The 13,313-nt window shown below is 46.2% G+C and overlaps 1 protein-coding gene across 2 annotated transcripts; it reads right to left on the bottom strand.

Annotated features, from left to right (window-relative positions):
- Nucleotides 1-160: 160 nt before the first annotated feature.
- On the bottom strand, nt 161-11,624 carry SPATA2L (spermatogenesis associated 2 like). Of its 2 annotated transcripts, none has more exons than XM_083165363.1 (3): nt 11,493-11,624; nt 2,897-3,200; nt 161-2,116 (listed from the first exon to the last, which is right to left on the bottom strand). In XM_083165363.1, exons 2-3 carry the CDS (start codon nt 3,197-3,199, stop codon nt 1,184-1,186), a joined length of 1,236 nt encoding a protein of 411 aa, XP_083021489.1. In that variant the 5' UTR covers nt 3,200; nt 11,493-11,624; the 3' UTR covers nt 161-1,183. The 2 variants fall into 2 exon arrangements, with proteins under 2 accessions (XP_083021489.1, XP_083021490.1); XM_083165364.1 differs by having other exon boundaries at nt 11,489-11,600.
- Between the last annotated feature and the right edge of the window lie 1,689 nt (nt 11,625-13,313).

A 13,313-nucleotide genomic window follows, 5' to 3' on the forward strand; every position in this document is an offset into this window, starting at 1 on the left:
TCCGACCCAGAACGGCCTGATGATTGTATGTATGTGTACCCAGCTTTAGGGAAACAGTTTTCCATCCACTGAGAGTAGCTAAAAAATACCTAATGGGGATGGAGTTAGGACAGGAGGGAAGTCTTTAAACTGTGCCTGTATCGTATTCTTAATAGGAATGAATGCAGCTGCCATCGGTCATATTCTTACCGAAATACGATTCGTAAATAGTTCAGATTTGCTAATCTGCCCTATTTACTGATTCATATTTTGGCCGATTGCATAGGTGGGCATATTCTGGCAGATTCGTATTTATTGTCCCTATATACAGCCACTAAATACAAATACTAGTCAGCAGCCTGCACGGAATAAAAAAAAAAAAAATTTTATACACTGATCTGACTAATCCGTGCAGGCTAAAGCCAAATACGCCTGGAAAATGAGTTGTATTTTCGACAATTAACGGACGTATTTTACATACTGCCGCTTAGTAATTACCATTCGAATGAATGGTGATCCCTACTCTTATTTATTCAATGGCGTATACATTCGTAAATAATGTGCCATGAATACAAATTCATGTAATAAATGCCAAAATACGTGTAGGCAGTTGTATTTGCATAAGACTGCCTATGAATAAGCCAAATAGTGGCGTATTTTCGATAGTAAATTTCCCCAATTAATCATTCCAGCCCCTTACTATTGCCACAACATTGTGTACCTGTCTCTGATTGGATAGTGTACTTGATTACGGAGGCTGGGTATACTGGACTTTGTAGTTCCATAGCAGCCGGAGAACCAGCTCTCTAAACCTAGCATTCCTAGTGTCCCCCGAAAAAGAAAACTGTCCAAGCAGGGGATTACTGTTCTATTATTACTTTTATGTTCTGTACCCGCTAATAGTGACTTATCTGGACCCAAGTGATGTTTGCTGTTCAAATTTTTAGTAAACCTATGGGACTTGCTAAATGTAGGCTGGAAGAGAAAGCAGAGGAAGGAGTGGGTAGAAGGTACTACTACTCGTACACTTGTGGTTCTCAATAATGTCTGCAAAGGAAGTCGCTGATTAAACTTGTGGCATCAACCAGGAAACGTTGCGTAACGCAATACTTTATTAGCACTCCCTAGTGTATATCAACCGGACTGTAATCTTCAATAAAGAGACTCCATCCAGCTCAGAGCTCAGGTCAAACAGGACATAAGGTCAGCCGTCCTTACTAAGCAGCGTCATGTCCATTAGACTCCGCTCTAACCATAGACGCTGATCTTTCTCCAGCATGATCATGTTGGCATTGTGGCCCATGCGTCGGCACTCTGACAGCCCCGGGCACTTAATGTAATGGAGCTGTCTGCACTGGCCGCACCGGTAATGAGGCAGCTGACCTGGCTGTAGACACAAGTGCAGCTGGTGTTTCTTTTCTTCCTCTTCCCTCACGGCTTCTAACTTCTCAGATGCGGTCAGTTGGGTCACCCGATGCCCCAAGTCCATGCACCCCCTGACACTGGGGCAAGAGGAACTGTGAAATGCGTGACAGTCCACGCAACTGAGCTGAAGGGTCTTTTTGATGAACACGCAGTCATGCATGGTGAACTCCACTAGCGGCCCTGTGGTGTTGTCTGGGGGGTCTTCTACAGGCTGAAGACTAGTGGGGCGCGGCATACGAACCAGGCGATCGCCTACTCGTCTGCAGCTCCCATTTATATGCTGATCCCAAGGTTCATGACAAAGGTCACAGTACTCAGGACGATGTGAAGGAGATTCACCATTGGAATCTATGCAAGTGCTCTCATAGAGATCCAGGGTGGCCGATAACCCTGCGGGCTGTACGGTCAGGTGCTTCAGTCTCTCCATGCAGTTACTGTCTCCCCGCCAGCTCCTCCTCTCGCGCATGAGATCAGTCCCGGACGACAGTGTAGGCTCCGAGCATAAGACAATGTCGGATAAGATGCGGCACTCCAGCTGAGCAGCCAGAAAGCCCAAGGCGGCTACAAGGAGGGTGTGTGGAGCGGGCTGGACCTGTACAGTTAAACGCACACCATATTCCTGGGGCTCATACCCTAGCTTGCTAAGAGCAAAGAAAATGGCGTCCTGGGGGAGAGCGGCTTCCAGCACGTGTACGTAATGCCCAGAGTATGTCTGTAGGAGAGAACAGGGAATGTTAGGCACCGACAATGCTGCTAAATCTACTTTATGTACAAAGAGGGTCAGAGGTATTGCTCATATGTGTGCTTTTTTTGCTGTGCTAACAAAGCTGAATCATGCCAATGTCTTATTACATTTAGTGACCAAACTGCAATGTGCATATCTTTGCCTTACCAAGCGTGTTATATATGTGTGTGTGTGTGAAAATAAGAACATCACACACACACACATTATATATATATATATATATATATATATATATATATGTGTGTGTGTGTGTGATGTTCTTATTTTCACACACACACACATATATATATATATATATATATATATATATATATATATATATATATATATATATATATATATATATATATATATATATATATATATATATATATATATATATATATATACACATACATACCTCCCAACTTCTGTGTTGGGGAAATAGCAGCGCGAGTGCTCGAAAAGGGGGCAGGGCGTATGCAAATGAGGGTGTGGCTTATGCTAATTAGCTGCGGCCTCATTTTCATACGAGAATAGACGCTGTCTATTCTATTAGATTAGGGGGTCTCCCAACTGCCACCCCCCGCAGCAGGACAATGCCTGCCACAGGTGGGACAGGACCCGAAAATCGGGACTGTCCCGCTGTAATCGTGACAGTTGGGAGGTATGTATATACACACACACTGTGCCTATACACTCCGTTGCCAATGTTGTCATTGTTGTAGAGAGTTGGTGCCTTCTTCTGTTTGTACTGATGTCACTCACCTTTATGGTATGAAATTCTGTCCTCCATGGAGTTACATAGAGATGGAGTGCAGACTGCTCCAGAGTCCGAAAGGCGTCAGCCAGATCATTCAGGGCTGGAAGCAAATCGGTTTTGTTTTGGAGGCCGCTGGCAATCAGGACAAAGGCATCGCTGCGGAGAGAGCTGTGTACTTTTGGGTCTTCCAGTATATTCTGTCTCAGCCGGGTGATTAGCTCCAGGTCTGTGCATGGTGCACAACCACAAGATGTACAGGCACCAAGTAACCAGCTGCTGTACTCAACAAGTAGGGTTTCAGCACTCATCCTAGAAGAAAAAGGGGATCAGGGGTTAGCCTTGCACTTAGTGATATGGTCAGTTACACTACAAGTCTTATTATCAATAGCACAGCAGCTCAGTCATACGATGAGTTACACCACAAATCTTATTATCCTTAGCACAGCAGCACTGATATGGTGAGTTACACTGAGTCTTCTTATCCTCAGCACAGCAGCTCAGTGATATGGTGAGTTACACTACAAGTTGTATTATCCTCAACACAGCAGCTCAGTGATATGGTGAGTTACACTACAAGTCTTATCCTCAGTACAGCAGCTCAGTTATATGGTGATTACACTACAAGTCTTATTATCCTTAGCGCAGCATGTCAGTGATACGATGAGTTACACTACAAGTATTATTATTCTCAGCACAGCAGCTCAGTGATATGGTGATTACACTAGAAGTTTTATTATCCTTCGCACAGCAGCAGTGATCTGGTGAGTTACACCAGAAGTCTTATCCTCAGCACAGCAGCTCAGTGATATGGTGAGTTACACTAGAAGTCTTATTATCCTCAGCACAGCAGCAGTGATACGGTGAGTTATACTACAAGTTATATTTTCCTTCGCACAGCAGCAGTCATAAAGTGTTACACCATAAGTCTTATTATCCTTAACACATCAGCTCAGTGACACGATGAGTTACACTACAAGTCTTAATATCCTCAGCACAGCAGCAATGATATGGTGAGTTACACCAGAAGTCTTATTATCCACAGCAGTAGTGATATGCTGATTTACAATACAAGTCTATAATCCTCAGCACAGCAGCAGTAATATGTCGAGTTACGCCACAAGTCCTAATATCCTCAGCACAGCAGCAGTGATATGGTGAGATACACCATAAGTCTTATGATCCTTAGCGCAGTATCTCAGTGATATGAGTTACACCAGAAGTCTTATCCTCAGCACAGCAGCTCAGTGATATGGTGAGTTACACTAGAAGTCCTATTATCCTCAGCACAGCAGCAATGATATGGTGAGTTACACTAAAAGTCTTATAATCCTCAGCAGGCTCGCTGCGCTCGCCACGCTTCAGGTTGGCGTTGATACTGGGGTGGCATTAACAAGGGTGGGGGGGGGGGGGCATTCACATAGTAATCACTAGAGACAGGATTATATGCATTTGCATATTTGCATAGGCATTTGCATATTTTGCCCATTCTCACTGGTTATTGCATATTTAACTTAAATCTAGTGATGGTGCATATTTTAGGCCCTGCCCCCTTTCCACCCGCGAGTCACAGCACTGCTTTGCCCTGCTGCTGCTGGCCAGGTAGTGGTAGAGTGTGCAGGCTGAGGCAATATGTGCGCAGTGTGGGGAACCTTGGATGTACGATATGTCTGACACTGCCCTAGGCTGCCAATCCATGTTGATAAAAGTCAGTCGGGGCGGATGCCATTAAGAAGCTCCTGAACCTTTGTCTGCCCCTGGCCTGGGACTTTACACCAAGAGACTTCTGCAGCAGAGGAGGCGGGCGGCAGGTTTGGGACATCAAGCGCTGCAGAGGAAATGCCGTGTCACAGTGAGTATGCGGTGCAGGGAGGAAGCCTTCCACTGCGCCACCCTCACACGCTATGCTGACATTTGATCCATCGGTGCTGGAGATGAGGGTCCGTGTAGTTGATGCAAAAAGAGCTTTGGACGCTGCAGTCTGCTGTAGCAGCCAAGAAGAAAGAAAATCCTGTGTATAGCACTAGACATCTGCAGATGCTGTGGACCTATTCTGGAGGTTTATTTGCAACTAATTTTATGCTGGTTTTTAAATAAATGTTAAAATTACTTTTTTTATTATTTAATGTAGCATTTTAACACTTTTCATGCCTATTTTAAGTATTTTTCATGCATATTTGCATGCATATTTCAAGCTTTTTATGTTGCATATAATCCTGTCTCTAGTAATCACCCATCAGGGTGGGTGTACAATTAAAAATCGGGTATGGGGGTGCATTTAACATTGTAATCAGGCATCAGGGTGCCTGTACAATGTATTATCAGGTATAATCGCGTCGCATCGCATGCCACTAGTTAAGGCATGCGATGCGATATTAAAATTGTACACTCCTCCCGGGAAAGGCTCAAAATCGGGTACAATCGCATCGCATGCCTTAAGTAGTGGCATGCGATGCGATGTATCGGGCGCCCAGATAATACAAAAGTACCTTAAAAAATCGGGCACCCAGATAATACACAAGTACCGTCTTATTATCCTTCGCACAGCAGCAGTGATATGGTGAGATACACCATAAGTCTTATTATCCTTAGTGCAGCAACTCAGTGATATGGTGATTACACTAGAAGTCTTATTATCCTTCGCACAGCAGCAGTGATATGGTGAGTTACACCATAAGTCTTACATAGTTACATAGTAGGTAAGGCTGAAAAAAGACTTGCGTCCATCTAGTTCAACCTGGTATAGATATCCATTGCTGATTTGGTAGGTTCTGGTATTTTACAGACAAATTATATTTCTTATTTGTACCCATGGATGTTTTTCTCCAGTAAATGTTTGTCCAACTTTGCCTTGATTGAACGCATTTAATGAGCCAGCCCTTACCACCTCTCTGGGAAGAGAGTTCCAGAGTTTGACTGTTCTGACCGTAAAGAAATTCTTTCTACTAGCTGAATGAAATCTTTTTTTCTTCTAATCTATACTCATGCCCTCGCGTCCTAGATTCCTTTCTAGTAGAAAATAGGGTGTGTGACAGTTCCTTATATTGGCCCTTGATATACTTGTACATGTTGAGCATGTCCCCCCTTAAACGTCTCTTTTCTAATGTAAATAGTCCCAAATTGCTTAATCTCTCCCCGTAGCTTAAATTCTCCATTCCCCTAATAAGCTTTGTTGCTCGCCTTTGGACTTTGGTCTTATTACCCTTAGCGCAGCAACTCAGCGATATGGTGATTACACTAGAAGTCTTATTATCCTTCGCACAGCAGCAGTCAGGGCCAGATTAACAATGGGCCTGATGGAGCTACAGCTCCAGGCCCATTCTCCAAATAGGCTCAATTTGTAGCTGAGGGCCAGGGCTTTCCAATGAGCCCAGCCACGCGTCGCTAGACCCCCGGGAACCGGAGATACCGCCAGGCAAAGCTGGAACGTTATCCCCATAGGATAACATGGGACCCGCTAATTCGGACCCCCACCCAGTTCCAACGGCATCACAGAAGCTCAAGGTTGATCGCAGTCTAACACAAATTGCTGGGCCTTCAATCTAATACCAGCCTGGTCCATATGGGTTCATTGGTTCTAGAGATATTGAGGGTAAACAGATTTTTTCTTTTTTTAAATGAAATTTTATGGGTGTTCATGTTGTTTGAGGACAAATTTCTCTGGAACCAAACGGCCCAGTTTCACAGGACCAAAATCATTTAAAGCCCACATGTAAATGGGTCAGTTGGTTCCGAAGATATAGCTGGTTGTTTAAAGGGAGGGACTAAACTGGAGTAAAAGGGGCCAGTCCGGGTGAATCCCTACATTTTGTGGTGTGAAAGGGGTATTATTTCAAATAGCCGGGAACTGCATTGCTTTGAATACAGCCGGTCAGCCCCCGGTTCTCTGCCCAGCTGTCAATGGCTTTCATTTCTGCCCGGCGGTGGCTGTCCCCCAGTTACTGCAAGCATGGCAATGAGCCATGGCAATGAGCCCCCCTTGGCAATGAGCATGAAATCTCACATGGCAATGAGCATGGAGCCCCTGGCAATGAGCATGGAACCCCTGGCAATGAGCATATATAATTTTTGGTACTTGTTTCCTAGCACGGCACCCCCGATTTCCATCGCAGACCAGCGCATTGCATGCAATATAGCGGCATGCGATGCAATGCGATTTTTAATTGTAAGCACCCATCAGGGTGCTTGTACAATGTTAAATGCACCCCCATTGTCAACGTCACCCCCACTATCAACACCATCCTGAAACGTGGCAAGCGCAGCAAGCCCGCGAGGGGCGGCGGGATGCGTCCTCCGACCTTTTCATACCCCCACTATCCACGTCGGCGTGGAGTTGATTTTAGATAGTGTGGCGAGTGCGAAGCGTGGCGAGGGGACGCAGATTACTTAACATGTATTCCGCTGCGCTCGCCACGCTTCGGGCTCGGTGGCTCGCTGCGCTCGCTCAAAATCACACTATCTAAAATCAACTCCACGCCGACGTGGATAGTGGGGGTATGAAAAAGGTCGGAGGACGCTTACCGCCGCCCCTTGCGGGCTCGCTGCGCTCGCCACGCTTCAGGTTGCCATTTATAGTGGGGGTGGCCTGGACATTGGGGGTGTATTTAACATTGTAAGCACCCATCAGGGTTGTACAATTAAAAATCACATCGCATGCCATTTGCTGGCATGCGATGCTATGCGATAGTAAATTGTACATTCAGGGTCATTTTCCCGAATATCGCATCGCATACCTTATGGCATGGTATGTGATGGGCGCCGTGCTAGGAAACAAGTACCTAATTTTTAATAGGCATTATGGTGTTTGGCATAATACGTAATGGACATTATCGTGTAATTTTTAATGCAAGCCTTTGGCGCGCAATGCCCCTGTTTATGAAGCATATTGTGCATTATTGCTCAATCTGTTTTGTATAATGTGAATTTTGGCTCAATCCATGTGGCAAAATGTGAATTTTGCCTTAATCTGTGTGGCATAATGTGAATTTTGACTCAATCCGTGTGCCATAGTGTGAATTTTGGCTCAGTCGGTATGAATTTTTGCTCATTCCATGTGGCATAATGTGTAAAGGTGCCCACACACTAGAAAGATCTGCAATCTTAAGATGTGCGCATAAATTAGCCTTCAAATCTTTTGTCCGATCTGGACAAAAGATTTCAGGCAAGCGCACATCTTTACCAAAGATTTTTCTTAAGATCCCGTGTGCGTTCCTATGGATCTTTTGTTAAATCTTCTGATCTTTTGTGCAGCACGTAAGATCAGAAGATTTAGCAAAAGATCCACGGGAGCGAGCATCGGCCGATTTTCGACCGATTATCGGTAAATATCGACCGATATATCGGTCGATTTATCGAAAATCGGCCAATCGGCCCAAAAATCGTTCTAGTGTGTGGGCACCTTAAGAAGTACAGTAGTACAGAAGTACAGACCACATAAACACTGGTCACGCCCCCCACATTATTAGGTGCTGGCCACAACCCCTATTATTGCGCATAATAGGCCCTTGATAATTTTCAGCTCCAGGCTCATTTAGACCTTAAGGTGCCCACACACTAGAACGATTTTTGGGCCGATTGGCCGATTTTCGATAAATCGGCCGATATATCGGTCGATATTTACCGATAATCGGTCGAAAATCGGCCGATGCTCGCTCCCGTGGATCTTTTGCTAAATCTTCTGATCTTACGTGCTGCACAAAAGATCAGAATATTTAACAAAAGATCCATAGGAACGCACACGGGATCTTAAGAAAAATCTTTGGTAAAGATGTGCGCTTGCCTGAAATCTTTTGTCCAGATCGGACAAAAGATTTGAAGGCTAATTTATGCGCACATCTTACGATCGCAGATCTTTCTAGTGTGTGGGCACCTTTAGCACAGCAGCTCAGTGATATGGGGCGAGATGTACTAAAGGGAAAATGCAGAAAAACCCCCGTTTTACCGCATTTTCCTATGTACTATTACCCGACCGCCACGTCACCGCAGTGTAGGGTATCGCCACCTTTGGGTGGCGATACCCTATAGAAGCCTATGGGCTTCTTTTCGCCGCCCGACGCCTCCGCCGAAAAACCCGCCGACCCCCCTCTCCCCCTCCCTCTCTTACCTGGTCCAGGTCCTCCTGGACCCGGAAGGTAACACCTTCCTCCCCCTAGTGACGCAGCCGGACGTCCTTCCGGCTGCAGGGGGGAGGAGGAGGCGCCGGGGACAGCTTGCATAGCTGTCCCCGGCGTGAGGGATGCAGAAGGGGGCAGAGAGGTGACGGAGACCCCCCCGCGCACCACATTCCAGGTATCGCGGGGGGCCTCCGTCACCGCATCGCGATGCCAGCCACATATGTTAGTACATATGCGGCGGCATCGCGGGGGGGGGGGGGCACGACGCGAAGGGCGGCAATATATTTTAATACATCCCGCCCCGTGGTGAGTTACACTAGAAGTCCTATTATCCTCAGCACAGCAGCAATGATATGGTGAGTTACACTAGAAGTCTTATTATCCTCAGCACAGCAGCTCAGTGATACACCATGCTGTGTACACATGGGTATAATCAGCATGAGATTTTGACTATATAGTCAAAATCGCATTGGGATCGCATGCAGATCGCACAGGTTTTTTACCTTGCGATCCCGATGCACACTCCCGTGACAGCACAAATCGAAACCCAGATAGACAGGGCTGCAATGACTTTATAGTGCAAATCAAATGTAGATAGCATTAATTGTATGCAAATGGTACAGAGATAGTAAAGATTGCATAGCACTCAAATCTTAAGTCGAATAGCAAGGGGATCTCACCGTGTGTACACACCATTACATTAGAAGTCTTATCCTCAGAGCAAAAAAAAATAAAAAATTGTTTGTGCAATATTAACCGAAGTTAATGATAGAAAAAAAAAAACACAAAAACTCATGTCAACCTTTTTCTGTTTCAACCGTCACCACATTGATCTTTTTATGAGGTCGCCATTTTTAACATGTTGACCTTACGACAGTTGACCTTGACATTGTTTGTCAGCCAGCCGAATAGCTAGCCAATCACCTCCCAGGTACCTCAAGAGTAAAGATGCGCTGGCAGGATCCTGTTTATAAGATCACATTCACCAGGCATGTCCAAACTATGGCTCTCCAGACTACAAGTCCCATCATGCCTTGCCACAGCTTTGCTATTAGATAATGCAAAAACTATGGCAATGCATGCTGGGATGTGTAGTTTCACAACAGCTGGAGGGCCACAGTTTGGACATGCCTGACATACACCCTAATAACATACAATAATACATATAGGACCTTATTCTGGTTCACACGCAGCACTCCCATATCACCCCAGCAGTGATACAGGCTCCCAGTATGTGTGTGGTCAGGACCAGTAAGCCGCACTGATACACTCTCCTCCCATATCACCCCAGCAGTGATACAGGCTCCCAGTATGTGTGCGGTCAGCACCAGTAAGCTGCACTGATACACTCATTTTACACACTGACCTCCTGTATCATCCCAGCAGTGATACAGGCTACTAGTATGTGTGCGGTCAGCACCAGTAAGCTGCACTGATACACTCTCCTCCCATATCACCCCAGCAGTGATACAGGCTCCCAGTATGTGTGTGGTCAGCAGCAGTCAGCCGCACTGATACACTCTCCTCCCATATCACCCCAGCAGTTATACAGGCTCCCAGTATGTGTGCGGTCAGCACCAGTAAGCTGCACTGATACACTCTCCTCCCATATCACCCCAGCAGTGATACAGGCTCCCAGTATGTGTGTGGTCAGGACCAGTAAGCCGCACTGATACACTCATTTTACACACTGACCTCCTGTATCATCCCAGCAGTGATACAGGCTACTAGTATGTGTGCGGTCAGCACCAGTAAGCTGCACTGATACACTCTCCTCCCATATCACCCCAGCAGTGATACAGGCTCCCAGTATGTGTGTGGTCAGCACCAGTCAGCCGCACTGATACACTCTCCTCCCATATCACCCCAGCAGTGATACAGGCTCCCAGTATGTGTGCGGTCAGCACCAGTAAGCTGCACTGATACACTCTCCTCCCATATTACCCCAGCAGTGATACAGGCTCCCAGTATGTGTGTGGTCAGCACCAGTCAGCCGCACTGATACACTTACTGTTGTGAGGATACATAGTAATAGGTTTACCTCCCAATCCCTTTAAACTGAGACACTCATGCATACATCCCAACATGACCCATTCCAGGAAGGACACAATACTCTGTTTCTGGACTATGCTGTTAATGTATGTCTGCCATCACCTGTGATAAAAAGGCTGATGGAAACGAAAGGTGTTTTACCACAGGTGATGGTAATCCTGCATTACCAGGGAAGTCCAGGAACAGAGCATTGTGTTTGTGTCTCTCCTGGGTCATGTTGGGAGGAATGCTCATGGACTACACAGGTTTTGTGGCTGATTATAATCAGCTGAAATGCCAGCTTGAAGTCAGCCAGCCACAGAACCTGTGTAACTCATAAGTGTCCTGGTTAAAAGGGCCAAAATGACATTGCTATATAGTAATGCAGTGGGAGGTTAGCAGCAGGGCGGCAGACAACACGGTATATAGCATGCACTCAGATCAGCAGATATATACTCACTCTCACTCAGGGCCGGCCGAGGCTCATGTGAAGTATGTTATAATATCCTCTCCAGAACTCTTTCCTGCTTTCCACAGTATCAGCATTTGATTACACAGGTCTGAGAGAGGCAGGCTGTGTAATGGAGCTAGATATTTCTTTAATGCTGCAAAGCTCATAGGGCCTTATTCTAGTTCACTCTTTCTGACAAAATCCTTCTTAGATGGACAAAACCATGTGCACTGCAGGTGGGGCAGATGTTACTTGTGCAGATATAATTAGATTTGGGTGGGTTTTTACTTCAATGTGAGATCTATATCATACTTGCCTACTTTTGAAAACTAGTTTCAGGGAGATTATAGTTGGTAGAATTTTGCACAGTGCCCCATTGAGGGGGCGTGTCATGCTCCCCCCAAAGGTCGTGTCTAATTCCATATATGGAGAGATTGTGAAAAGAGACTGTGAATGTGGCACCTACAAGCGTGGGTTGGTACTGCTACATCTGAGAGGAATCTTTTAAAATGACTTATATGATTATATCCAAATGTAGATGAGCCCCAAAGCAGTTAGTAAGAGCTACTATACTTGCTAAAGTGCTGGGAAATGGCGCTGATGATTCAATGTAAATGTATCTAGCTTTCATTTCTTTTTTTCCCCAAAATGTAACAGTGTAATGTGGGCTAGGTGACATGAGGGAGATTGCTAGACTAATGAGGGAGAGAAGGAGATTGCTGTTATTTCAGGGAGTCTCCTGCAGAATGCAGGAGGGTAGGCAGCTATGATCTATATTGCAGTGTCAAAATAAAGCAGTCAGTATTTACCCTGCACAGAAACAAAATAACTCACCCAAATCTAATTCTCACTGCATAAGTAACATCTGCCCCACCTGCAGTGCACATGGTTTTGTCCATCTAAGAAGGATTTTGTCATAAAGAGTGAACTAGAATAAGGCCCATTGTGCTGTGTAAGGTGTGGTATCACACAGAGGGGGTGTGTCTATTTCCACCAAAAGGGTGTGTCTAGCTCCTCATATGGGCGTGTCTATGCTTCAGTGTGTGTTGCTGTGAAATATTTCTTTATAACATTATATTGTCTGCAGCTATATACTCACAGTGATATATCTCTGCTTCTCCCTCCGCGCAGTATACACAAGTATTGTGATGTCTATACAATAAATTCCAAATGCACTCCTGGCTTGGGAAATTTTACTTGGGGCCTGATTCAGACACCCATAATACACTGGGCATTCCCCTGATGACACTCCCCCCCCCCCTCTCCCTCCTCTACCCATGCGTACCCCTTGGCACATGGATACTAGCAGCTGAGATGATAAGACGCAGATCACAGGGGTCAGGTAAGCGGTGTTCTATCCTGCCGGAGGTCCCACAAGAAATTGCTGAGAGTCAGTAGCAGAGGCTGATGATACTAACCTGATGTTACAGAATATCACTGTCCTTGCCCAGAAATTGCTTGGTGGCGTCCTAGCTGCCGGGGCCGGACCGGATATCCCACTGGGCATGTGAGCAGGGCCAATGCAAGGTAACACAGCACCCCAGGTGGGGGGTAGGAGGGACACCCTGCAGATCTCCCACCGCTCACCAGGCTCCACTGGGGGGGGAAGCAGTGCGGCCGCCGCTGACCAGCTCCCATGTGCCACCCTCCAGTGGTCGGTGCCCACAGGCATATACCTAAAGCTGCCTAGTGGTGGTGCCGGCCCTGCGTGTGAGGCACATGTCTCGGGGTGTCATCTGCTAGGGGCGCCAAGGCATCCCCCTTGCGGGTCGTGGGCGTGCTGCGATTCGCAGGAGGGGTCACAAATCACAGGATGGTCGCTGGAGGGGG

The sequence above is a fragment of the Crinia signifera genome, chromosome 11, assembly GCF_055691185.1.
Source record: "Crinia signifera chromosome 11, ASM5569118v1, whole genome shotgun sequence".
Taxonomy (NCBI): Eukaryota; Metazoa; Chordata; class Amphibia; order Anura; family Myobatrachidae; genus Crinia; species Crinia signifera.

Bases quoted from the DNA above. Each gene is read 5' to 3' on its own strand.
- SPATA2L (XM_083165363.1), bottom strand. From the start codon at position 3,199: ATGAGTGCTGAAACCCTACTTGTTGAGTACAGCAGCTGGTTACTTGGT. The intron at 2,117-2,896 runs GTGAGTGACATC...TCTCTCCTACAG, and splicing joins CAGAATTTCATACCATAAAG to ACATACTCTGGGCATTACGT.